We start from the raw sequence: 26,788 nt of genomic DNA, 5'->3' as shown, positions 1-26,788 counted from the left end.
ATAGCTTGAAAATTGAATTTTAAAAGATTCACCGACTCGTTTCAGTATCGTTTATTTCAAAATATCTATATATCGAGGCATATTTAACTATCTAGTTGAGGTATTCGGGTTGATGGAGAAATATATTGAGTCTGCCTGCCTGCCGACGCAGGATTTTCCTTTAGGGTACAGTATGGATCAACCGACTAAGAGTCACTCGGGAGAATCAAATCTTATACCCTCGACGTCTTTTCCTTCCTTCTGGATATTCATATATCTTTTTCTACATTTGCAGAATTACTTAGCGATTCAGAAGCTTTTAAACTGCGGATAACTGGATTTTTGCTTGAGAAACCAGACACTAGCGCTAAAAGCGGATGAACAGAAGACGGATCAAATAAATATTCCCATACACGAGTGCAAAAACATCTTACTTTTGCATAAGAATACCACTATTAAACTTGCCTATAATTATGCATTACACATGACATTACGAAAAACAGAATCATCACTCGAAGACTGATAAAAATTCTTGTTTTATTTCACACTAAAAAGATATTTTAATGGTTTTCATACTAGACAGAACACAGAGCTGATCTGTCAAATAGCCAGATGTTGTCTTTAATACATTGAATTGTCATTGCTCTACTTTTTAAAGGCAAAAAAAGATATTTGCATTTAACATGTGGTCTTTGGTCTCGCGAAGTAAGGAAATAAATAAACTATCTCAATATATATTCACAAGTAATATTCTTAGCAAAATCTTCATAAATTATTTTCTAAATTCTTTATAAATACCTTTTCAAGGATTCTATACTTAAAATTTCGCGATTTATCCGAATCGACTGACAATTTCTTGTTGAAAAACCTAAATTACAAAAAAATAAGAATCAATATTCTCCAATATTACTAAGACAAAATAAATCACTAAAGATTTTTTTAAAGGATTTAAATCTGTGAAAGGTCCATTTGACGTCCTTCACTTCGGCAGCTCTAAATGAGTCGACGGCACACGGCTCCGCTTGCGAACGCGCTCTCATAAACCTTAGCATGTTCGCGAAACAATAGATGTCTTAAGGTCTTTCTCTAAACTTGTTGAATCCTCGAAATTTGAGAAAAATGTAGCGCTTGAATATATAAAAGATCGAGGTCGCTTACGGCATTGAATTCGTACGAAAGGTTGATCTTTAGATTCAATGCTTTGGTGTCAGAATTGAGCCGATCGATTATGTATATATATCCTATACACAACAGAGTTAATATCCCTTGGGAATTTTTCCACTGTCTATCCATCTCTTCTGTCAACAGCAGAATTATAACGCTTTAAATCAACTAAGAGTTCACCAAAATATTTAGGGTCTCTGTTCGTCTGTAGCATCTTATCGCTAAGATTGTTAATAATGTTCATGCAACGATCCCAAAACGCTTCTCTGTCACCGTCCACAAGGAAAGGTTTCAGGGGGTAGCTAATCTCTGGTCCGCTGTATGTGTAAGCCATGTAGAGACAAGTCAAAACGTCGGCACGGAGCTGGGTGATACTCGTGAACTTTTCCTTTAAAGATTCTTTGAGTAACATAAAGAGGAAGACGAGATTTGGTGGCGTTAAAAATGCTTGATCTTGCCAACCTTGTATCAGCAACGCCCTGTCAACTCCGCGCAGCCATAACACGACTTCAGAAGCTCGTAAACGCGATAAATTCTTGCAATGACTTTTCACGAAATTCCCTATACATCTGAGAGCATCACTACTCAGGGTGAATGAAGAACTGCTTGGTCTTTGTTGAGGTTTGGGGGGTACGATCGGTTTGTTTTGAGTTATTGATGGTTTCTCCTTCTCTTCTGTCTTTGTTTTGGTCGGTATAATTTCTGTGGGGACGCTTTCCAAGCGTGGTTCTTCATTTTTCTCTTTCCCTTCTACATCATTTGGTTTCTTATTCGGTGCTGGCTCGATCTTCGATCTCATCTTTTTCTTCCCGACGCTGGCACATTTTTGCAAATACGCTGTGAGACTATCACAGGAAGCTAGCCCACTCACTTTTTTCTCTTTTCCATTACCGTCACTGACATTATAACAACACTTGCAGTAAAAACTCTTGGCTTGTTCTCGGGTCTTCAAGTTCCAAAAGCCGCCGCAATCGCGAAAAAGGCTTTTTCGATTCACTGATAAAGTAGACCCCATTTCTATAGATAGTAACCCAAATGGGGAAGCAAGCGACCGGCGAAATACTTCAGGTTAGCGGCCTCGATTTAAATGAATGTCTTCCAGTGTATGTTTTCAAGACGCCGTACAACACAGAATGACAAGCAGGTGGCTAGTAGATGGTGATTTCACTGCATCTGTTGTGTGACTGATGTTTATCCATGTTTTCGCGGGTAATTATGGTGTGACCAACTGTTGCTATAGGATACCAGTGAAAATAGGTATGACGAGCGACCTCCTATTGTTAGAGTAAATCATCAACCAATCAGGGCCTGAGGTTACGGAGACGCTTGTTGAAACACCCCATGAATTTCCGCTTTCAAATAAAACTTTGAAAGCTCATGTTTTCATGGATGAAATGAAGTCATTCTTTTAAGTTTACATAGACTCTTGATCACAGACTAAAATAGAGACACAAATACCTCTCCCAGAAAATACCCAAGGCGTTTACCATGAGATTTGGCGAGAAAAAGTCATTAACCGTGACAAAGGACATTTGAATATTACCAAACCTATAGGGAAGTTACGAATTTTGGTTTCAGAAGTCGACGAAGCATTTTCCTTTCACCGCATAAGCAAAACGAAAATATCGCTTTCCTTCCCCCAAATTTTCAACATCCTGAACGTTCTTGAATAATTCTCTTCCGAACGGGTCAAATTGAAAACCGGCTTTTTCTGCCTCCACGTTTAATTCCCAAGGCGGTATAGACAAATAATATTAAAATTACATAGCTATTAGTTACAGCGAAAAACTCTTGACACTGAAACAGTCATGGCTGTCCTCGAGGAATTTTTTTCAAATGATAGTTATTATTTATTCAGTTTATACGCCTGCTGACACGAAAGAACGTATCGTCAAGACACAACACGTTTGCTGGTAACACACAGGTACTGCAGGATTATTAGTCTATCTCGATATAGTTTAAGCTGCTCTGTTTCAAAAATATCTAGAAAAGCTTGGACGTTTTTTCCAACTCTTCTGATTCCCGTAGCTTCCCGTTACAGTCCAAGCTCCTTTGCGCCATCCTAAACCAACTCTCCCCAGCCACCCAGTTTTAAGTTGTTAGTAATTAAGAAAATAAAATAAAATAAAATAAAAGGTCCAGAAATAAAAACAATTTAAGATCAATGAGGCAAATTATAAAGTTAAGCACATTTTAGAAAGATCTTCTAGAGAAATTCCATCTTTTTTAGAAATGTGCTCAATCTCGTACACAGAGCCCGAGTTTCTTTCGGCCTGCTGCAAAGAACGAGGGCTCTGGCATAATCTATTTTTGGCGCATGCGCAGTTTTCCGGAAGTGAAACATAATCGATGAAAATCATGCTTTCAAACAGAGTTCTGTGTTTACTTCATATCAAAATAAGAATTAGAAATCGGAAACATATTTTCTTTATTTCTTGGTAAGTCTTTAAACGTATGCGCTCTTATGCCGGAAATCCAAGAAATCCTGGTCTCAAAAAAATGGATTATGCCAGAGCCCTCGTTCTTCGTTGTTCTATGGCCCCATGTCAGTTGATAGCCAGACTTGAATGAAGTTAACCGCTGTTTAACTAACTCGCAGTCTTAGCACATTTCACTTGACTACTCCAAAGAGCAAAATGACCTGAGATTTCTCTTCGAATTCTTTTTGGGAGTCACGTGATAATGGTGTTACCTTGGCCAAAAAAAAAGGAACTATGGAAAGAATTCTAGTAGTAATTCTAGAAGTAATAGCAGGAATGGCCTCAAGACGTAATAAGGAGCTGAAATTATGAATAAATCATACGTTAAAAAATTTCTACTTCTCGATCAATCCTTATATTTTTAATTTGAGATATAGTTTTTGATTTTCAAGGTTTTGCTGCTTCATGTCTCCTGCTTAAAAAGAATTTTCAAACGGAGTGATGACCACGTTGCACGTTAACCTGCGAGAAGAGGGTTACAGTTTCTCTCAGTCCCTCCGTACAGCTGAGCGGAACGTTGGTCTGGGGGTTTCTCCCCCTGAAGCGAGGACGAAGGACAGGAAAAAGAACTCTGCTAGCAGGGTATTGGCACATAAGTCATGTACAAATTGTTGGCTGTTGGTCAGCTTTTTCAGTCCTGAGTTACAAGTTTCCACCAATAGTATTGCCAAAAAACAATAAAAAGTCAACTTGAGGTTTTTCTAAGCAAAAAGAAAACTGAGAGTTACCAATCGTAAAATTTAAGAAATCAAATTCTCCTAAGCTTATAGGAAATGCAAAGCTTACGAGTTATAAATCGTGAAAGAATAACCTTTAAATGGTCTTAGTAAGTCTTGGTCTATTCCTGCGATAATCGTATCAACACTTTGATCATTTTTTATAGCGTTTAAACCCTTTCATTCTTAACTGGAGTCGAGTTTACTTCCCTCTGACGTAAGCATCAATTGTTTGGCCTTTTTTACTGACTTGATGACGTCATGACAAGGCTACTTTATTTGAGACATTTTGATTTAATTATCGTGTTTTTGGCGCCTTTTCACACGTTATTCGTTAAAATAAATCCAAAGAAGCTTTTTCTACGACCTCTTTCGGAAATTGATGAAATTTTCACTTGACATGTTATTTTATGCAATACGTTTTAAATTGAAAATATATTTTGGCATTTCGAGGTAGTTCATTGAGTACACCGTTTGGATCTCATCGGCGCCTTCCTCTAGATTATACTATGCGTTTTCAATTGAATACTTAGGTGAAATCTCAATCACTAATCAGAGATGTGGTGATAACTAAGGATTTTATCACTTTATCGGCTATATTATACGCGGAATAATGAGTAATGTTCTGGTCGAAAAATCTGGAATCATAGATAGAAATCAATCAAGGACACGAACTCATGGTCAGGAAAGTTAATCAAACCTTTCGCAGGTTTAGCGCTTCTTAATTGGGAATCGTTTTATGGCCTTATTTGACAATGGCTAACAGTTAGTTACGTGGAAAGGCCTTCACAATTAGGAAGAATAAAAAATGCTGCAATTAAGGGAGCATTTCCAACTGTGTGTGTCAAGAAAAATACCTGCGCTTTGACATGCTTAGACGTCATGCGACTTGGGGTAAAATATTTCAAAACATACCACTGGGAAAGATTCAAAACATCCGTTGCCTGCCTATTCAGTTTCTTCGAGAGATTAAGGAAAACACTTAGGCCATATGTAGACCAGCTATAAGTATTTGCACCTCTTAAAAAACATATTCATTAACACGTCTTAGGAAAATTCTGCTTCGAAAAAGTAACAACAAAATGTTAGAAAGGCATAGAACTAGTAAATTATTGTGCCGTTAAATTTTTGCTACTACTTAATTTTAATTTCGCAAAGCGCACACCGTAAATGTAGCTCTGATGTCGGATTCAGAAGGTACTCGATAGGGGAGATTACTGAAATATCCTTCACAGTCTGCCACTTAAATTGCACAACTGACAAAGATAGGGAAAAAATCAAGCGAATGTAATAGAACAGTAAAGGGCGGTATTTGTATTGCTTAAGGGTTTTTCGGAAAAAAATGAAGCGTGGGAAGTGAAAAGAACCACGGCTCAAATGTAGTCTCCCACTCAGTCCAGTGAGACGGATAGCCTTTTAGGCCATATAAGATATACATAACGAGTTTTCTAGTAATTCTTGGTATACTAGTCTATACTTTGGCTAAATGTAATTGCAATCAGTCACCTTGGACTTCAAAAAAATCTCATAAAAATTAATTTTTGGAATAAATATCCTTTGAAAGCATTTTTTTGAAATTGGCTCAAGATAATTGGACAGAAGACTCTTAAACCAAGATCGAATAGCTGATTAATCTTTATGGTCTATCGCATTAGTTTTGACTTATTAACTTTGTACATTATTTATCTCGGCTTACCTACCTTTTAGTCCGCGATCCCTTGTATTTATTTGTGCATTGATCATCTGTCTGTCTGTCCACGATCTATCTACTTGATGGGTTCCCTGTGTGATCGACTGGGTTTCCTGTGGTAAAATGATGCCCAGGACTTCGATTGCGTTTCACGTCCAAGATGGCGAACTGAACGAACGAACTTTGTCGTAATTTTGTCGTAGTTTTAGTGAATCTTTTCCAAAAAAACAATAAGCAAGCGATCTAGCGATGTTTCATCCTTCGAGAGGCGGAGTTCGAGGTGGAGCTGATCAGTTTGAGTGGGAATCTGTCAAATCAGACAAACACAGAGAGAATTATCTTGGTGAGTATAAAAGGGGTATAAATGGGTTCTTTTGTTGACAAGAGATGTCTTGGATTTAATGTAGTGCTGTTGAGAGGTTAAAACTATCTGTACTAATCGTTTGTACTTCTTATAGGACACTCTTTAATGGCTCCAGTCGGAAGATGGCAGAAAAACAAAGATTTGCAGTGGTAATTCTTCGTTGTTTGCAATAGACGTCATAGCCGCCATGCTGGAAGAATTTGACAAAAGATTTTTCAATGAATTCTTTTGTTATATCTTCCAACATGGCGGACATCCCTTTTGTTATTGTGCTCTCTTGGGATTGATTGCAAACCAAGAATAAAGCATTCTTCCAATGGTTGGGTATTTGACTTGAAAATTATTGCATAATTTTCCCCCGACCCCTGAAGAATTCCTTCACAAAAACACCCCCGACCCCAATAGCCCAATTTACCTAACTAATTAGTCTTTCTTCATTACGCTGTTCTTGACGTATTTGTTGTTTTATATGAAGGTTTTCTCGTGATAAGGGAGGTACATCCAGTTCGAAGGAAGCAGTAAGTATAACTATCAACAAAATATTATGATAATTTAAAATAATGCTTGTGTATATTTCATGTGATTTCTAATAAGGTGTATTTCAAATCAGAGGAAAGATCATTGAACAGGTTCTAATGTATACAGTATGATTGTGCAAGCATGTGACTCAAACTCCCTTGAGATATAGATGACAATGAAATAATCGCCATGTTGTTTGGTCTAACAAAAGAAGCTAAATAAATGAGGAATTCTTTGTTATCGTAAACCAAGATGGTGGTTATGACACATGCACGACAAGTACATGCTCTATAGATCTCTGTATTTTTCAAGACTGGTTTAGTCCTCTTAGTTCGGTTGTTAAGGCAGTTCCCAAGGAGGGTGAAACTATTCACATAAAGTTTTAAAATCTTTTATATATAAGGGAGGACATAAGGCCAGAACCTAATAATAATAATAATAATTATGATTATGATTTATATAGCGCCCTTTAATATGTGGATATAATCAAAGGCGCTTTACAACCTAACAGATGTTAATACAAATACAACAGTAGTTGCTGTAACTTAAATAATTGTTAAAATTACTATGCCAACCAGCGATTGTTTTAGTGACGAAACAAAGCAACTTGATAAGAACAATATTGTGATAATGGTTGGCTAACTCAATTCACAATACTAACGCTTTTAGACATATGCACTTCAGTCATCATAAGATGTTCTGGTTTTTGTTTGGATGTGTACAGGAAAAAGAGGCAATCAAAAGAATGGAAGCAGATGCAATGGCAGCAGCATTGTAAGTAGGCTCAAAACAAATTTCTAGTTCTAAATTTTACATATCTTTGAAAATATCGCTTTATGGATGTGTCACACTAAATATGATCCTGTACTGACCAGACACATCACACTGATCAAAATGTGGCCAGCCAAGAGGATACTTAAGGGGATTTTCAAGACTGGACCTTGTCTGTTAACTGGCAATTATTTTGAACCCTGTGGGATTATTGTTAGTGTTGTTCAAATAATACCATCAGTTCTGCATTGAGATTGCCATGTCTAAGCCATTTCATACTCATACAAAGCAAATCTTCCAGTTAATGCTACTTGCTTATTCATTGCATACCTTATCTTTTCTTTTATCCTTGCAGAGGACATGCACCTGTGAAGAGGGCTGGGACATCACAACTCACCAAACAGGTACAACCCGGAACTGCATCCCTCTGCAATAAAACAAATTGATTAAAAAATTTCGCTCTGTGCAAAATTTTAGGAACTTGAAGAGGTTTTCAGAAAAGGACAGACAGAACGAGATGACAAAGATATAGAAAGAATAGAAGGAATGGGATTTGGAAGGTAATTTTTTGCAAAACTGAACATGTTTTTTAATCTACAATCACATATATATGATATTACCACTGTGTTGATGGCTATACGCCGAGTGAGACAATGTACAGTTGCTGCACTGCTGTCAATTGAATCATGTAAAGTTACCGAACAATTTATTTGATCTACGGTAGTCTACATGTATTGTAGACTTACGTTGTCTCAACCAGGCATTTAACAATCAATAATCAAGGTCGGTTTAGCAGTTGTGCACTCACCTCTGAGGTAGCATGACTTGTATCACATGCATTTGTTGTTTCTCTCTCCCGATTCAAGGGTTTTTGCTGAGATTCTTTAGCTTTCCTTCCCCTGCAAAACCCAACTAAATTCCAATTCAGAGTTAGCCATAAAACTGACTTAGATCAGCCCAGAGGTTGTTTCAGGGTTTGATATGTGTTAGCCACACACTGACTTTCATCAGCCCAGAGGTCGTTTCAGGTTCAATCTGTTAGTTAACCAAGCCCATTTCTTAGATCAAATCAGCCCAGAGGTTTTTTCAGGGTTCAATAAAATTGATGATATTGTTAATTTTGTCAGCTGCATCTCACAAAAATTATTTCCCCAACTTGTTTTCCAGCACCAGAGCCAGTTTAATGGATTCAGTGAGTACAAAAGAAACCATGTCTGCTATTGGCAGCCAGGTGAGAATAGCCAGTCCTATTGACCTTGGATATCATGTGTGCAACATATTCAATGTTCAGAATATCAAGACTGGTCGGATTTAGTAATCCTGATATGATAATAGTTGAAATACAGGGACTTTGATATTTCATTATTACCCAGACTTACTGTTAGTCAAGTTTTACCTGTGCACCATCTTCCCAGAAAAGCCTGAAATAAATTCAGCTAGTCTGAAAATTGCTTTACCACATGTAGTACATACAATGGCAAACCTAAAAAATAGCAATAAACTGGAAGCTTTGGTTCCTGCACAAGCAAACTTTTTGTACAGGAATTACTCTGGAAATAGGATTTCCAAAAGTTTGAAACTTTACCATGAAAACATTTCAGATCACTTGTCATTCCCTGGAGTATTATTCCTTTGTTTATTATCAATGGTTGCACATGTGAAAACACATGAATATAGATACAACTCAAACAAAGAACGTTATTCTCTAGAGAATGACATGTGGTCTGAAATAAAAAAACAGTTGATTATGGCCACTGTCTGGTTTGAACTTTCCCCAAACTGAAAATCCTAGATCTGCCCCTGAAGTGAGTTTCACACTTTAATCAAACATAGATACCCAAGCAGCACGGCAAGCAAGAAGACAGAAGTAACCAGACAAATATGGATACAAGAGAAAGTAAAAGGAAAAGAAAGAAAGAGAAGAAAGAAAAACGAAAGAAGAAAAAGAAAAGCAAGTCAAGTAAAAGATCTCAAAGAAATGACAGTCCATCAGATTCTGACAGTAGTGATACAAATGCAAGAGATGGAGATCGGCACAGGAGAAGACATTCGGACAATGATGATGATAAAAAAATTAAATCAAAGGCTAAAAGAACGAGGCATGACTCAACATCAGATAGCGAGTCAGACTCAAGAAATGTCAGGAAATCTGACCTTAAGGCTAAAGTTTCTAAACGGAGGCATGATTCAACTTCAGATGATTCAGATGGCGAACCTCATTCTAAGAAGAAACAATCATCTGATAGAAAGAAGACAAAAAGACATTTTTCATCAAAGGAGGAGCACAAGCATAGTAAAGATGATAGGAAAAAACCCAGGAGACAAAGACATGATTCTTACTCAGACTAAATGATTAGGATGCCACTATTTTTTACAGTGAGGACACGCTAACCCTGTGGTTAGTGTGCCCAAACATTAAAGTTTACGTTTTTTATTTTTCCACTTTTGATGTGAATACAAATTGTTCACCATTATAATCCTTTTTTTTAAATCTACTTCATTATGTCATCCCATCAGTCTTTCTTCTTTCAGTAATGTGTGACCCCTGTCATAGAATTTTTTCAGAATGAAAAATAGACCTTATTCATGGTGTGACAATGTTTTCTCAATTAAATGTGAAAAACCTCTGCGGGAATGAAGAGCTATTAATTTGCAACTCGTCGGGATATCATCGTTATTCCTTTCGTATCCTTTGGGATAGTCATGAATTTTTCAAAGAGTAAAAATGAATCCTCTGGAGGTTTGTCACGCTGAATTGGGAAAACATTGTCACACCACGAATAAGGTCTATTGTTGCCTTTGATCTGATCTTATTTACAACCAGGTTGGTAAATGTTTGATCAAAATAGCCTAAAACAAAATCAAATGGTATCTATAGAAGTTACTTAATACCTACATACATAATGAAGTTTGCACATGCATGAAGCATTCCAACTATTAACTAAAATATAAGTGTTGAAAAATGCATACAAAGTCATGTACTTCAGTGTGTAGGCTGTGTTTTTAGTAAAAAATTTTAAATTTGTCAACAATTATTCATTTTTGTAAAATAGCAATAATTTCCACTGAAAATATTTTCCTCATCAAAGGCTTTTCTTCATTGAGTTATTTATTAACTACAGTGTATCTACTGTTATGATTATTGATTATAGCATTTGATATGCAATGATTATCCTCAGAAACCCAGGGTTAAAATTCTGTCGCAAACAAGGGACAGAATTTTACCCATGGTTTTTTCCTGGGGATCTCCAAAGATACACTCTTATTCCTTGCAGCTTTTTAACAATTTAAATAGCTAATAGCCACCTAATAGCCTTCATTTCTGACCAGGTGTCACTCTCTTATATAATATTTTCATGTTTATCACCAATACTTGAAAAAGAATAATCCCTTATCCAGGTGACGCATGAAGATTAGCTTCAAGACAAAAGATTTGCCAAAGATAGAATGACTGAAGTTGGGAATGAATTTTCACACTTTATGAACTTCCAAGCTAAGAGGAACTGCAATATTATACTAATGATTGACATCTTCAACCTATTTGTGAACTTTTTGTTTGATTGGAGGAAATGCATGCTGGTACTTCAAAACAGATTCACCTGCTTTGAATCCATCAGGTAAAATAGGCGGAGAACATTCCCAAGGTCTTGTCGTAAGGACCATGTCATCACCAAGCCAGCGAGTGGCCAAAACCTGACGGCCATTTTGATCCACATTTTCTGAGGCTCCGTGAACCGTTAGCATATGAAAGGCAATGCAATCTCCTGGCTGAAGTCAAGATGGTTAAAAAAAAAACATTTTCTAGCATAAGTACTGCAGCTGTGTGTTTTCAATAACATATATTTATCTAGAAATAGCCTAAAGCCTGGTTTCACTACCACAGAAACACAAGTGCAAGGATAAAAAATTGATACTTGCGCTATTGCACTTAAGTTGCATTGCTAATGAAAACAAGGCTTAAGGGTTTTGTGATTCTCTCAAACCAACAACAACATCAGCTGGAACCCTAGGGGGGGTACTCTTGCCCATTTAGGGTAGGGATGTGCTGCTGAGACTTCTGAACCCTGATCCTGTTTCAGAGTAAAATCGCTGAAATTCATACCCTGTTCCAGAGCAAGATCGCTGAAAACCATACTCTGTTGCGGAAGCTCCAAAGATGCTTAGAGCCAATCATTTTTCAACTCGTGCTTTGCACGCCATGTTCACAGCTTAGGCTGTGAGAATAAATTAAATGTTTTTCCCGTTACCTCTAAGTCCCATGAGAGTTCTTCATACTGGTCATGGTTGGCATCAATGTCAACCATCGCTGAAAATCTTCCCATTTCTTTATCCTGAAGGGAGTAGTTTAAGTTGGTTTCAAACTTCTTGGGAATAAACCATTTTCCCCAGCGATGAGAACCTTTGATGTACTTCAGACAGTTCTCTTTGGAAACTACAGACAGTGGCATCCAAAATGAGCAATTCTGCAGATAAATGAGAAATTAATCATTATTATTTAAAAAAGCTAGCAAAGGTTATTAGATAGGTTGGCAAGAGTCACAAGTGACATGATTCAAGCTAAAATAAGTGTGTCATGTAAAAATAACAAAATGTAAAGTGTGATTTGTAAATTCTGTGTTTACTGCAGTTTATACATTAAATTTGTATGGTTTATGTGTGATAAGTAAAATGTAATGCCGACCCCTGTTTTGGCAGACATCTCCCCTCACTACTCCCCTGCTCATAACAAATTGATGTTTCTTAGATTTAAAAAAATTTGTATCTGGAGCTCTTAGTGTCACAAGAACATTTTGAGGGCTAACAAATAATTATTAAGCAAGGGCTTTATCAAGAGTACAATTTACATCCCCTCTCCCTCCACCAATATCCCTATTTTACTTTCCATGCTCCTAATGGGGAGTATTACCTAAAGGTCGTGATGCCAAGGAGTTGCATAACATGTACCAACCAAGATCTTTAACCCCCCCTTCCCAGCCTATCAATTACCACAACAGTGTTTTACCATCTATCCATTGGTCAAAGGATGTCAGGGTGTTGCAAAGCATGTACCAAGATCTTTATCCCCACCCTCCCTCAATCACTTCAAAGTCATGCAGTTTCACCTTCCATCCATCTAGAGGGTAGTAAGGTTGGTCATGATGCCAGGGAGTTGCAAAGCATGTTCCAGGATCTTTAGTAAACACATGTTCATGGTAGAACAATACATTCTAAAAACAAGACAAACCAAAAATGATCAAGTGCCACATTTAAAACTAAATGGTAGAGGTTGCAAGATTTTGAGTAAAACCCTAAAAAACAACATTTTTATATGGCCCTTCAGAGGGGCTCATTGACAATTTTCAAATATGTGAAAACGTTCAAATGACCCGCTCGTTGTAGTACAACACCACAGGACAAGTCCTTGGGCTGCCTGTGGATTCCAAGGGCGGATCCAGGGTTTTTTGAAGGGGGGGTCTCAGGGGTAAATTTTGTGGGCAAAGGAATCCCAGTCGCATTTTTACCACAGGAAGCCCATTTGACCTCAGGAATGACAGGGGGGTCGCGACCCCCCGACCCTCCCCCCTGGATCCGCCCTTGGATTCTATGAAAAATAATACATAATGTTTATATTACCTCCGACCCCATCAGCTGTCTTGCAAGTTCAGCAGCAGGAGAATGAAACACAAATTCCGAGAACTCTTGAACTGTCTGATAATTCCAAAAATCATTGAAATACAAAGATTTTGAATGTTCCTTGTGAGCAAGTTTCTCACTGAAGCGGCTTGGATTATCGAAGACTTTGCGTATTCCTCGTCTTATATTGTGAAGCCATTCTTGGTCGAATTTTCCACGTAGGCAGACAGCGCCATCTTCCTTGAATCTCTGTATTTCGTCCTCGGATAATAAAACACCATTGGAAAAACCACGTGCTTGATTCACGATCAGATTCGCTCTTTTTGTACAAAAAAATAATCTTGCGAAGTTAAAATTTAGCCTAGTCATTCTCCACATAACTTGGCAAAAAACACAGACGAAATGTTTTTTGAGATCCCACGAAGGACGCTAATGAAAAACGCACTGCGCATGCGTTGGGAGAAAAACAATGGCGGACAATAACAATTTATTACATCTACAGGGCTATTTTTTAAATATTCGTTTTGGAATTTTACAGATATTTTTGAATTTCTTTACATAGAATCCGACTATGTGATTATCTTCAAATTAGCCATGCTGGATGTCGACGTCGGGCCGCGAGTGGCGGCATTTTCGAAGATTATTTTTGCTTTGTATAAACAAAAGTTTTTTTGTATAAATCAGCAGTGTATCACAATCGAAATTATCTTGCTATTACGAAAAGGACAACCTTAAGTTGTCAGCATTTTTCTTAAGTTTTGCGATTTTGTAAAACGATCAAAACACCGGCATCAAAAACATGACTTTCGACAGATAAATAAATGCATAATTAAATAGTGAGGTCTTTTTCATTACCCATTAATATAACCATTTTTGCTCAAGCTTGTTGTCACCCTGATCAGTTGAATCACTCTATATTCCATAACGATAATATACATCCATATAACAATTCCTTTTGGTTTTCATGTCCCTCTAACAATGGAATTTTATTCGTGTTGGATATCAAATCCAGTGATCAACTCCTCTCCTTTAATCACATTTAATCTAATCCCGCCATTTAATATAAAACATATTTAAAAAATGAAATAAATTGAAATAGAAGGCGTAGTTCAGACGTCTGGAACTCCTCAGTGTGCCGACCCCATTGGACACACATTTTCCCCCCCATTATATTTGTTTTAATTTATACTGATTATATTTGGTACATGAATGGTTCGACGCCTGAACGGCTCCAAAAGAGTTGTGTTCGTTTGCCTGTCGTGATGTTACTGTCTTGTGTTCCTTTGACATTTCGTCTATGTAGACATTCACATCTTGGATCGCGTCAGCCAGAAAAAATCCTTGGGAAAAAGATTGAAAAAAGAAAGAATCGTCGTCGTATCTTTTAGGGGTTCAAATAGTAAGATTTATCCTCAAAGTGGGGCTAAGATTAAACCAAGACCATGCCCCAACTTTCTCTTTAGGGGGAAATTGCTTTCCGTCGATCATTCCATGGGATTACCCCCTCCCCCGGAAAAGGAAGGAAATCAATAGACTGTTAACAGTCCCTCTCTTCCTTTCTAAATCAGTCGAGTCGTTTTTTCTGTTTTTTGTTTTTGTTTTGGTCGCGCGGGAGAGTGGGGACAAAGTTTGAAGCACCAATCGACTGAGTTGGGAGCAATCTCGAGCCCAGAGTTTTCTCAGTGGCGTATTTTTTAAAGCAGGCGTTGGCAACAAAGCAGGAAGGCGCTGGAGGGCTCTGGCTCTGGATTGCATTACGCCCAGCAACACTAAAGGCTCGGTAAGCTAGGTTTTAGTTTTCTATCTGCTCACCTGTGGTTTCCGTCCAGCAGTAGAATCAATCATTACATTGATCAAAACAGGTTTTTTCTTCTCACTAGTTTCCTTGAAGGCTTTTCTCAGAACTTCTTGTAATTCTGATTTAGTTTCGGCGAAGTACCCTCGACAACCAAATGCTTCGATTATTCGTTCGTAGCGAGCCTGAGGAAGGAGTGCCGTGGGGGGTGCCCTGGGAAAAAGCAAAAGGAGCTTTTAAAATAGTTTCCTTCAACATTTTAATAGACTTGCTCCAAGTCTCGCTCGTTATTTTTTCCGTTGGCGAGTCGTCGAATTCAAATTTCGGCACTTCGGGTTCCGACAGATTTCCGAAGGGAATGGACGAAAAAAAAATGAAAAGCGAGCGACAAAGAAAATCAGGTGTGATGTAGCACGTGTAGTGCTCGTCGCCTCTTACCTACACATGCAAGTAAAGTTTTTAAGTCTCTACTTGCCCATGGGTAGTTGCAAATCCCCAACTTTTTCTATACGGGTTCCTCAGGTGGCCATATTCACTGCGTATCTAAAACAAAATCACAGGATGCGTGTAGAAGGAAGGCCAATCCGCGACGAAAAAGTTGCGGATTTAAAATCTATCCGGATACGTGTGGACGGGGCAAACAACAATGACAACAACAACAACAACAACAACATTGTAAATATAATATAAAATGGTTACTCTGTCGTAGGGTTATCCAAGTATTCCCACGCCTCCTTGTCCAGTCCACTATAAATACCATTATTATTGACAATGATAAATACAATTGGAAGGTTATATCTGCAAGATATAAGATAAAATATCGACTGAATTATATATAACGCACGCTCTGATTGGTCGAATTTTTTACCACTACTATACCGATTCAGGCTAAATCATATCCCGGCACAAGCAATCAATAAAATCGATCATCCGAAATACAACCCATATCAATCGTATAATTAGATAATTATTATCGATTGGTATCGGGCAATCGATGAACAATCGATTATCACAAACATGTAATCAATCGACTAAACCGATTAATCATATCGCTAATGGACGTGCATCGATTGGTATCAGATTTAATCGATAACCACAAATTTTCGCATTATCGATTGTTCATTGAATTTATCGATTGCTTACACCGGGATCGATCAAATATGAGTCGAGTTTGTTTGATGTGTTATTCTCTCCCTTGCCACAGGGGTATTTCTCCAGATTCTCTGGTTTTCCGTCCTCTGCAAAAATCAACATGTGGGTTGAGAGTTGTATGCATAGAAGATTTAATGGCAGTGTCAGTGTGTGTGTGAGCGACAGTGGGCACCAGTATCCCACTATAAAATAGCTTGCGTAGCCAGGCGTTCCTTGTGGGCTTTGTTGAGGAGGCTTTTGGGCGAGCTTGGGGAGGAGAGAAGAGGAGAGTGGAAACGAAGTCATAGTTTTATTTTATTTATCAAGACATAATAAAAGAAATAAAGAATTGAATGGGTTTTAGTTCATCCTAGTCTCTCATGCATGTGTTTGCACATCACTACCAACCTGCAGGCCGTTTCTAACTCCATTCCTGAAAAACCAAAGGCGCTGTCCCCTTGAATGCACACTACCCTTCTTGGAAGTTTGCCTTCTTGTGATTGTCTCTCGGCAAGTACTGCAGCAGCGATGGCAAACCCTGTCCCTACCCCCATGGTTCCAAATGTGCCCGCATCAAGTCTAAAGATACGAAAATAGCAACAAGAAAGCCATATTGTTTCCATATAGTACACAAAAAGCGAGCAAAGTAAAGTAGCGAGAGCTCTTAAGTTAGAACACAGGGGTGCAAAGTGGGGCAAACGCGCGTGTTTTGGCGCAAAAAGTTCGCGCTAAATCCACAGGGACTCATGAATCAAGTTTTTATTGGCTCTCCCAATGTTGAGAGTCCCTAAGGGGGCAAACGAGCGTGTTTTGGCACGAAAAAGTTCATACTGAATCCACAGGGACTCCATTAGAAGTTATGTGGGTTGCACGCGCGCATTTTGGCGAGAAAATCACAATGCTATAGCTGGTTATATTATTGACGAACCTTTTCCGGGGGAGGCTGTTTGGCATCATTGTTCTTCCTATGTCCATCGTATTGGCACCTTCGTTAACAATAACACAATCCTCTGGAAGAAATTTCTTGACCTTGAAAAGAGGAAGAGAGGAAGATTTCACGTTGTCAGCTATTTGTTAAATAGAATTTTGTATGAGTATGAAAAATATGTGTGTATGGGAATAGGTATGAGCACGCATCATGGAATTGCCATGGATACACCATTAGCATCATTTACCACCATGATTATTGTCATCATCGTTGTTATCATCATCATCTCGTCACAAGCATGCTCATTATCATCTTCATAGAAGTAAACTTAAATTATTAAATACTATATGTATAGTACGTTGTTTTATTTTTCATCATCAAAATCGCATTACCACCATCACAACCAGCAATTTAATCACTTCCGCTATCATCATCATCATCATCGTCATCATCATAATCATAATCGTCATCATCCTCATCATCATCGTCATGATCACCACGTCGATGACTATCATCTTTATTACCATCATCAAAATCGTGACAAGACCATGAATAACCTACACTTAAAACAATTATAATCATCATCATTATCTTCGTTGTGATCATCACTACCATCATCATCTTCATCACCACCGTCATCCCCATGACTACCATCGTCATCAACACCTGATAGTTTGACACTAATACATTGTGTCAAAACATTCATCAGATCAGATGAGCAGTAATCTTGCGCGCTTTGGTTGGTTCCGATCGTCATCAATACAGAATTAGTTCTGTTGCAGTAATCGATATCTTACTTGCCAAATTATAAAGCCCCACAGTTTTTACGCGAAGATAAAAAAATTACCTGGCCAAACACCTGGTAGTATGTCATGGGATTTGTCTCAGCATTTGACATCTCCTGGTGTAAAAAAAAAACCATTTCATCAATGTCGGGTTCAAAACAAAGAACAAAAAAGCTGAGAACGAGATGGTACATGGGAAGTATGTCAAGAACATGTATCTAGTGATACGACTCGTGGAATGATTATACACGTTGCACTGACAGAGAGCATGGAGGCTTTTAAAACATGTGTTTCACTGCGGTGCATATCAAATGAATAAGAGAATAATTATGTCATTTCGTAAAATATCTTTCGGTTTCAGCTTCTAAGTTCTATTTTTTGAATATGACAACGATTTGGCAATTGTTTTTGTACAAGAAAACATAAATGAGAGAGGGAAACTTTTTAATATCGTGCGCGCCATGCAAATTCCCGGTTGGGCTATTTGTACTTAAAATAGCCCAACCGGGAATTTACATGGCGTGCGCGCTATCTCATCTATTCTACGACCCAAAGTCTATATATGCCCTTTGCAGTGTCTCAATGGACCACTTCAACGATACGGCGGCCATCTTGAATCGCAAGGCATTATGGGGGCGTCCAAGGGGCAAATAAAGCTTTGTTACAGTAATGGCGTCGATTGATATGAACAGCTCACCTTGGAGAGGCAAGGCTGAAAAAATAACTGGTTCTCTAATCCTTTTCCTCGCTAATAAATAGTCTTTTTGATAACAATATGACTGACCTCGCTTAGATTTACATTCTTTTCGGCTTTCGCTTTTAGTTGCCTGAACCAATCACGAGATCCACTCAATTGGCCACGTCTGTTACTATGGTAACGTCTTGATACTTCCATGTTAAGCTGTCAATCAAATGTAAATAGCTTTGTTTCACAAATACTCAACCCTTTTTTTTTCTTTTTCTTTTTTCTTTTTCTTTTTTTGAAGTCCAGACTTTATTATAAAATTTATTAGAAAGACAAACGCAAAAGGATAACGTTTGACATCATCCGATGTCATTATCAAGTAAGGATTACACTGGTGGAGCGTGTATTGATAAATATATTTTTCATGATAGTAACAGATAGGTAGGTTATTGGATATATTACTTAACAAACCTGTTCAACGACAGCTTTCAAATCTCCAAGCAGTGCCACCTGGCACTGTATATTATTATTGAGTTCTTCAGCATGTAAGTCGACCTGAATGAAAATAAAAAACTGAGTTTTAAAAGACTAGAAGTGGAAAGATTTCTCATTCAGGCGCAGAGCCAGGAAATCCACAATGCATGAACGAACAAGATACTGTAACATTCGTCCGGTTATAAGCCCAATAGTCTGCTAATACAAATGTTCCTTCCATTTACAACCCCCCCCCCCCCCCCCTTCCCTCTTCCCCCTTCTCTTCTCATCTCATCTCATTTTCACACGTGAAACGCAAATTAGGGCCGGTACTATGCAAGCGCAGTATAATTTTAGTCGCGTTTGCATTTGTGCAAATACGTTTTGACACGTTAAAAACGCAAATGCAAAAGCAAACACAAGAACGGGAAAGCGTTTTATTCATTGCGTTGGCCTTTGCATTGCTCGATCACTCCACAGGTTGTTTCATGGTATGGATAGAATATCAATAAAGCTTTTTAAGGCTTGAAGAACTGTTTCTGTTGATAAAAGAAACCTTTTAAGGTGATGATTCTTCAGTTTTACTAGCAAATCCATTGTGATGTTAATATGCCAGCCATTTTCACAAAAGCAAAGTTGCTTTGCGTCACCAGCCAATGGATCTCTAGTTGGCAGATGAATAACAAAGGCTTACGTAACATGAATTTTTGCTATAAATTACTTAGAAGATATAACTAGCTAAAAACTAGTGTGAGCTGCGTCGGTGTTTCTAATGAAACAGTAATGATAAAAGGGTAAATTTTACAGCGTGAAAAGATGAAAATACTTACTGACGTTTCGGACGCTAGTCCGTCGTCGGAGTAGTACTCCGACCGAAACGTCAGTAAGATTTTTCATCTTTCCACGGTATAAAATTTACCCTTTTTGATCTAGGCCAAAGACTACACCTGAATGATTTTCACATCTTTTCTGAATCTCGGTGGCTTTCCAAAATGGAGTATCCAGTTAAGGCGAGCACCAAGTAGGATGATAACATCAGCATTCAACAAAGCTCTGATACACAAAACAAAAAGTATACAATGATCGCAATACCAATTCTTGATTTACAGCTTTTCAAAGCACTCTGACAAGTCCCAAAAATATATTGTTAATCCAGCAAAGCTCAAAGCAAAATAACTCTGAAAATAACTCTATAGCTTTGCTTTCCTTTTGCTTTGCTTTGCTTTGGTTTCCTTTCGTTGCCTTTTTCTTTTCCTTTCCTTCATTCACACATCTCTCTATCTTTCATAAGTTAGTGAAAAGGTACCATTGAGTGATTTTGGACCGATCGCACTTATTGAAAGTGCTTGTTGTGATAAAGTGCTTATGATAACGCGTTTCAAGCAACTGTAAAAGTTTCGAGTTGTCTTTGCTCAGCCTTAGTCTAGATTGTGCATTATAATATTCAACCATCCAACCAAAACCCGTGGCATTTTAATCAACTCGTATTGTTCCGTAGTACGTACATTCCTTACTATACAATGGGCCTTAATAAAAGAAAAGAACACATTTGTACACAATTGAGGCTGAGCAAAGACGAACTCGAAATGGAAGTATTGTGATCTAGCAGCCGCAACACAACAGGGATGGTCATCAGCTACCACACCCTTCCCCCATAGGCAGAGAGGGGGGCAAAATGGTACTTTGTATGTGATAATGAGCAAGAATGTTGTATTAACATCAGATAACTTACTGTGATCTAGCAGCCGCAACACAACAAGGATGGTCATCAGGTACCACACCCTTCCCCATAGGGGTGGGTAGAAATGGGACTTTGCATGTATTGATAAAATCACGAACAGGGTCTTCGGCATTGGCATAGGCAGCACCTTGATATTAAATAAGCATTGTGATATTTCTTGATGGTAATTACATATAAATCTATCTTTAAAATCTTTAAAATCAGAGGTCATGGGACCGGAGAGACACTTTGTCAAATGCAGTAACTTAAGTTCAAGGATCCTGAGTAACAAGACGATTGGAGACTGACATCTTGTAAAAAGCAGTGGTGACAAGGGGATAGACAAGGGATGTCTTGGGGATCCCCAGGGGACAAGGGGATGGGAGAGAAACATACATAGTAGAGAGGGTCCTATAATAGTGGAGACTAGGGGATAGACAGGGGATGTCTAGGGGATCCCCAGGGGACAAGGGAATGGGAGAGACACATAGATAGTAGAGAGGGTCCTATAATAGTGGGGACTAGGGGATAGACAGGGGATGTCTTGGGTATCTCTGGAGGACAAGGGGAGAGGGTCGAATGGTAGTGGGGACTAGAGAATAGACAAGGGATGTCCAGGGTCAGATCCCTGGGGGGTTGGCAGGGACAAACCCTTTGGGGACTGGGGATAACAGTCTAATGTTGGGTATGCGTGGAAAGGTCATTGAACAGTACATTGACCTCTGATCTATAATAAGTACTTATAAGACAAAAACAAAAAAATAAGCTGTGTTTCCTGTTGCACAACGGACCCTAATTTTCTTGCTGATTTTTGCTGATCCCCAATATTTTTTTCATTCCCAAATGCACCACAGGGTTCCCAGTAAGCTCATTTCTACTGTTGCATTAGTAAAAAAAATTCGACCTACTGACCCCAATTATTTTTCTCATGCAACAGGAAACACACAAATTTTTTTGATTGGCCTAAGTTATTGAAAATCTTGCAATTTCTCTGGAACATCACTGGGTAAAAAAGTTTTACCTTTTCCAATGATAACAAGAGGTTTTTCAGCTTTGGTCATGACATCTATAGCTTGTGATACAGCAGTAGGTTCTGCAAGACTCTTGGGAGGCTTGGGACATGATGCTGGGGTACTACAATAACAGACAATGTTAGCTTTTCACATTTCTGACATAGGGATTCCTTATTAACTTATTGCCTTAACTTCTACTAGTGCTTGAAAATCAAGGGTGATGTGGAGGTACTGTACATGTTCCTCACCTCTGGGGTATTGGTTTTGATTCCAAGATTTGGCATCACATGTGAGTAGAGAGAGCCAGCCCATGCAGGGTCAGAAAAAAACCTCTGCTCGCAGGGTAGAGTATAGATTGTTAAGTCTCTCTCTTCGGATTTGAGGGTTTTCATCTAGGTTCTTCAGTCTTACTCCCAAAGCTCTCCAAACAACAACAACACAATTGAGGGTAGGGTGGGTAATAAGTAAATTAACGAGAGCCGACTGCAGGTCAGTGAAGAGTGCAGCAGGACTGACTGAAATACTTGAACTGCATGACCTTTACAGATTTGAATCAAAGTGACTGATACGCTTATGAGAGTCCTGAAAACAGTATTCTATGTTACATCTTTTGTGGCTTTAAATTGTTACCTCACTTTGCAGGCCTCTACTTTATCATTGATCATACTGCCAGGCATATCAATGTAGCATGCTCCTGGTCTTCCATACATGCTTGTTCTCACAGCCTATGAAAAAAACCAAGCCTAAATAGAGGCGTTTTCCATGTCATATCGCAAACAAGCAAGTCAACAAGTGAGGAAGCGATAGATATGGAAACTCATAAATAAACAATATCAAGCTCTAAACGTGTAATAATTTGTTTATTATACAGTACATTTAGGGTCAATACGATATGGTTTTTATTTGCAGCTTTATCACATAAGGATATCCACCCTAAATGTGTAATAAACATATTTGTACAAAGCAATAGCCCCAAAAGAAAAACTACCATCAACAGGGATAAATAAATAATAACTAAATAAACTTTGTTGATGGAAGATTTACATCTCTAGTTGATCTGGGACAGGACTGCCATTAACGAGATCATCCGATCCACATGAAGGTCTAACCATGATGTAATTACAAAGGCAGCACCTTCTCCTCAGTTATTTTAAGACCCTGAGTGTTGGTCTGGCCAAGACTTGAACCAAGACCTCTGGCACAAAAGACCCATGCTATTCACATGATAGGGCAATCCCAGACATCTTTGTGGAGTTTTCCCACCTTCATTTGTGACTTATCCAGAGTTGGGAAGTACAAACCTTTTCCACAAAGAAACCAATCTGTCCTATTCCACTGGGTCGAGCTGAAAATTTAGAATATGGCCTGGCAGCATCTACCTGTCAGTAACAATGCAATCATGCATTCATTGAATCAGTTGTTTTCTTCAACCAATCAATCAATCAATCAATCAATCAATCCATCCATCAATCAATCATTTGATTAATAGATTAATAAGTAATGCATTTATTAGGTCCACCCAATCATCCATTTTATTTCAAATTCATCCTTCCATTCATTCACTTTATTCATTTATGTCATTCATTTCATAACAATTCATTCCATTCATTCACTCACTCGTCCACTTCATTTAGCAGACAGGGGCAGATCTAGGGGATTGGTGCAGGGGATATGTACCCCCCCCCCCCCCTCTCCACTGCCCCACACCTATATGAGCTGCTGTCTAATGCATTAATTGGATATGTTTAAGTTCGTGAATTATATCCAAAATGGTGCACCAATTCCTAAAATCCTAAATCTGTCGCTGGCCAACCAAGACTCAAAGTACCTGTGGACACTCCTGGAAAGCTCCCATGCCTTCCTGGTCAACATCACTAGAACCACCAATGACAAGCAATGGCCTGGAAAATAAAGTTTAGGGAAGCTGTTTATTAAAGTTTTAGTTTTACTTTATAAACTTTGCCATATGGGCAGGGAAACCTCAGAGAGCAAAGCTCCACTACATGGCCCCAAAGAAAACAGTACGAAAAACTAAATACACTGAACTGTGGAATTGATTGCCCCACCATTATCATTGATAAATTAAGAACATTCCATTATGTAGTCCTTAGTATGCCAATATTTTGGTTCCATTTTGATCACATACATGTAGAATGTTTGGAACTTATCAACAAAAATGAGTGGGGCAATCACACGAAAGTGGGCACAGCTGTCATTAGAAAAATTGGGCTTATTCCACAGTTCAGGTATTTTTTGCTATACAACACATACTAGATATGACTATATTGATGGTTTTCACGGTGGCCATGTTGGAGGAATTTAACAAAAGAATTGTCAATGAATTCTTTTGTGATATCCTCCAACATGGCCTGCCATAGTCTTTTGTTATTTAATTCTCTTGGGAATGGTTGAAAAACCATCAATTGACTTTACATACTAAGTTTAACATAGAGACTTTAAAAACTTTCAATTTCTTACCAGCAGTTTTCATTAGCATTTGCCATCCCACCAAGGGCATGTAATAAGCCAGGACCAGACACAACAAGACAAACTGCAGGTCTGGTATGAACAAAACACAATACAAATATGTACAAACTAAGCTTCTTGATTTCTATAGGTGGCTTGGGTGACATGGTGTTATTATGGCACTGTTTCTCACTGCTTTGTAGCTCAAGCCCATCGTCACGGGTTTGTCAACTGAGCTACATAATTTATGTGAGTTGAGTTTATTTAAAGAGTTGTTATCTATCTTTGAGTGAAGTTTTTTTTCTGTGTACTCCCCATTTCCTCCTTCAGTAAAAATTAATATGAGAGTGTCATGTTTTATAAATATAGAATGTAGCACCTGGTAGTGTGTGTAGTGTGGGCCTTATGGAAGAGCCCTAGAGCCCTTAGGGTGAATGTTGGTTGTAAAATATGTCATTTCTTTGTTATTCACAAGGCTTTATTTTTGTTATAAACCTCATTATAAATGCGAGGTCAATATATATATAGTCATTAACCCGGTTAATAACTATATATACACTTTGCATTTATAATGAGCAACATTTGATAGAAAACCTTCTCAATTGATAAATAAAATACTAATTACCTTGAACGTCGGCAATAAGCCTATACATCCCTTGGAACTGTGGCCCTCAGGATGTATATGGCTTATTGCCTCCGTTCTTGGTAATTATACTCTTACTTTATATACTAGGTTCAAAACACTTTTCAAAATTTAAAAAAAAGCCGAAGTACCTTCCAGTTAGATATCCTATAGCTGAGGCAGCATAACAAGCCTAGATAATGTATAACACAAGTAGTTTATACTTCAGTGTTTTGGTGGGTGCAGGGATACAATAGGTGGGAGGGGATTGATCGCTGCAGGTCTTTCAGAATGTTTTGGAGTAATTAGTGGTCATAAGTCTTCTTTATTCAAGAGCCAGTGTCCATTTATGTTCTACAGCTGGGAATCTAAGAAAAGAGTTTCCTTCATTGGGTGATTTTACACCCTTCTGCAAGGCTTAATAATGGGCAGTCATCAGACAATGTCCGACCAGAATTGTCCAGACAAACCTTTGCCTTGTCAGTCATCTTAAACAGTATTAAACATTGAGCTAGAATGAGGTACAACCAAGATAAAACTAATATGGCTGGTCATCATAACCGGTAAATGATGGGCATTTTAATACCTTAAACCCAGCTTCTGGGGGATACCCGGCCCGGGATAGGCACACCCACCATACCGTGGGGATCAAGATTCATTGGCGCATTGTGAAAATGCGCCTCGACTTATATTCAGTTGTCGAAACTATTTAAAAAACGCGGCATACAGCAACAGAAGGTGTTATTATTCAAACAGAATGGTTGTTTTTTTTTTTAAATGAAATTCTACGAGAGAGAGAGAGAGATATTACGAAACTGCGCAAAATAAGCCTGCAAACTTACCGCTTGCTCATTCCTCATTCCAATATATTCAATACCTTCTGCTTGTGCCGCCATTGCTACTTCTATCACTGGTATTCCCACAACACCAAACATGAACTCTACACCTTGTTTTTTAAGTGCTAAAGCAAGTAATCCAGCGCCAGTGATCATCTCTTCTCCATCCGCCATCTTGGAAACCTTTGTACAATGGGATCCACTGCTGGAACCAAGGACTGCACTTACGTATTACACAGGAAGCCCAATAAAATCCCTCTAGCACATTTGTATTTTATGTTTTACAGGCAAGGGCACTAGGACACCGAGTGTGATTAGATTTCTATAGTTTTTTTCCCTTTCGATTATTTGAATTAAATTAACGTTGTACTTGTTTACTTATCTTGTGTCCGTGTTCCTTCGCTGTTATAATGCAGACGTTTTCTTCCAAAGGTCAAACGGTTTGAATAGCCTATGAGCGTTACTTCTTTAACGGCCGTTCCGTACTTGACTCTGTTTGTACTATACCAACGGTAACGCGACCGCGCGATGTTCCTTACATCAGTAATATTCAACCATCCTAGAGTTAATATGGTTAAACAATAGATTGTTTTGATGTGACATCATAGGGAAATAGGGCAATTGATACCAATATGTGCGTGTTATTCGTTTCATGGCTCTTGGAATTGCAACCTTACGAATCCTTATTTCGATTGAATTTGTTACATTTTCTTTCATTTCCCTGTTAAACTCGTATCCAAGAAAATTTTGAAAGGGTGGATGTTAGTACAAGGATGTTTTTGAGTGTTCCTTTCAAACGTAAGAAACAACAATCAACGGAATAAGATGGGACGCATCAAGCAAGCTAAAGAAGTGAAATGCGCAAAAGACTTTTTTAAATCTAAGCGACTGGTCATAAAGTATAGGGGGTGGGGCAAAATCAGAATAGAAAGGTGTTTTTTTTTATCTTGGCCCATTATAAAATGATGCTGAAAATGTGATGACTCAACCCCAGTTTAGAAGCAAAGTTGCAGATGACCCACCCCTGAAAAAAGTAT

At 38.3% G+C, this 26,788-nt stretch overlaps 4 protein-coding genes across 4 annotated transcripts in view; 1 reads left to right on the top strand and 3 right to left on the bottom strand.

Moving 5' to 3' along the window:
- The window catches only part of LOC116307812 (putative phytanoyl-CoA dioxygenase), a 30,106-nt gene extending 16,395 nt beyond the window's left edge, over positions 1-13,711 (bottom strand). The window contains exons 1-7 of the mRNA XM_089027470.1: positions 13,297-13,711; positions 12,786-12,890; positions 11,931-12,146; positions 9,080-11,451; positions 8,492-8,595; positions 8,014-8,110; positions 6,040-6,336 (exon numbers count right to left, since the gene is read on the bottom strand). Coding sequence (XP_088883596.1) covers positions 11,221-11,451; positions 11,931-12,146; positions 12,786-12,890; positions 13,297-13,674 — 930 coding nt within the window. The 5' untranslated portion in view covers positions 13,675-13,711 and the 3' untranslated portion in view covers positions 6,040-6,336; positions 8,014-8,110; positions 8,492-8,595; positions 9,080-11,220. The remainder of the gene's footprint in view (positions 1-6,039; positions 6,337-8,013; positions 8,111-8,491; positions 8,596-9,079; positions 11,452-11,930; positions 12,147-12,785; positions 12,891-13,296) is intronic.
- Positions 500-2,306, bottom strand: LOC116307811 (cyclin-dependent kinase 5 activator 1). Its single transcript, XM_031718131.2, has one exon. The coding sequence runs from the start codon at positions 2,156-2,158 to the stop codon at positions 1,265-1,267; it is 894 nt and encodes a 297-aa protein (XP_031573991.2). The 5' UTR covers positions 2,159-2,306; the 3' UTR covers positions 500-1,264.
- On the top strand, positions 6,235-12,336 carry LOC116307809 (uncharacterized). The gene is made up of 8 exons (XM_089027469.1): positions 6,235-6,372; positions 6,488-6,542; positions 6,869-6,911; positions 7,637-7,686; positions 8,039-8,087; positions 8,161-8,243; positions 8,851-8,914; positions 9,517-12,336. Exons 1-8 carry the CDS (start codon positions 6,279-6,281, stop codon positions 10,030-10,032), a joined length of 954 nt encoding a protein of 317 aa, XP_088883595.1. The 5' UTR covers positions 6,235-6,278; the 3' UTR covers positions 10,033-12,336.
- A 60-nt stretch (positions 13,712-13,771) lies between the features above and the next one.
- LOC116307823 (2-hydroxyacyl-CoA lyase 1) lies at positions 13,772-25,933 on the bottom strand. Its single transcript, XM_031718142.2, has 17 exons — positions 25,758-25,933; positions 25,068-25,108; positions 24,306-24,386; positions 23,656-23,728; positions 23,129-23,206; positions 22,458-22,552; positions 21,836-21,948; positions 20,827-20,962; positions 20,042-20,147; positions 19,092-19,175; positions 18,720-18,836; positions 17,998-18,051; positions 17,151-17,251; positions 16,631-16,801; positions 15,791-15,889; positions 15,109-15,304; positions 13,772-14,636 (listed from the first exon to the last, which is right to left on the bottom strand). The coding sequence occupies exons 1-17, from the start codon at positions 25,923-25,925 to the stop codon at positions 14,604-14,606; spliced, it is 1,746 nt and encodes a 581-aa protein (XP_031574002.2). The 5' UTR covers positions 25,926-25,933; the 3' UTR covers positions 13,772-14,603.
- Between the last annotated feature and the right edge of the window lie 855 nt (positions 25,934-26,788).

The sequence above is a fragment of the Actinia tenebrosa genome, unplaced genomic scaffold (genome assembly GCF_029948245.1).
Source record: "Actinia tenebrosa isolate PJP-AT-01 unplaced genomic scaffold, QUT_ActTen_1.0 PGA_scaffold11__36_contigs__length_13525064, whole genome shotgun sequence".
Taxonomy (NCBI): Eukaryota; Metazoa; Cnidaria; class Anthozoa; order Actiniaria; family Actiniidae; genus Actinia; species Actinia tenebrosa.
Note: the sequence above shows the minus strand (reverse complement) of the source record. Positions and strands in the feature narration are given on the sequence as shown.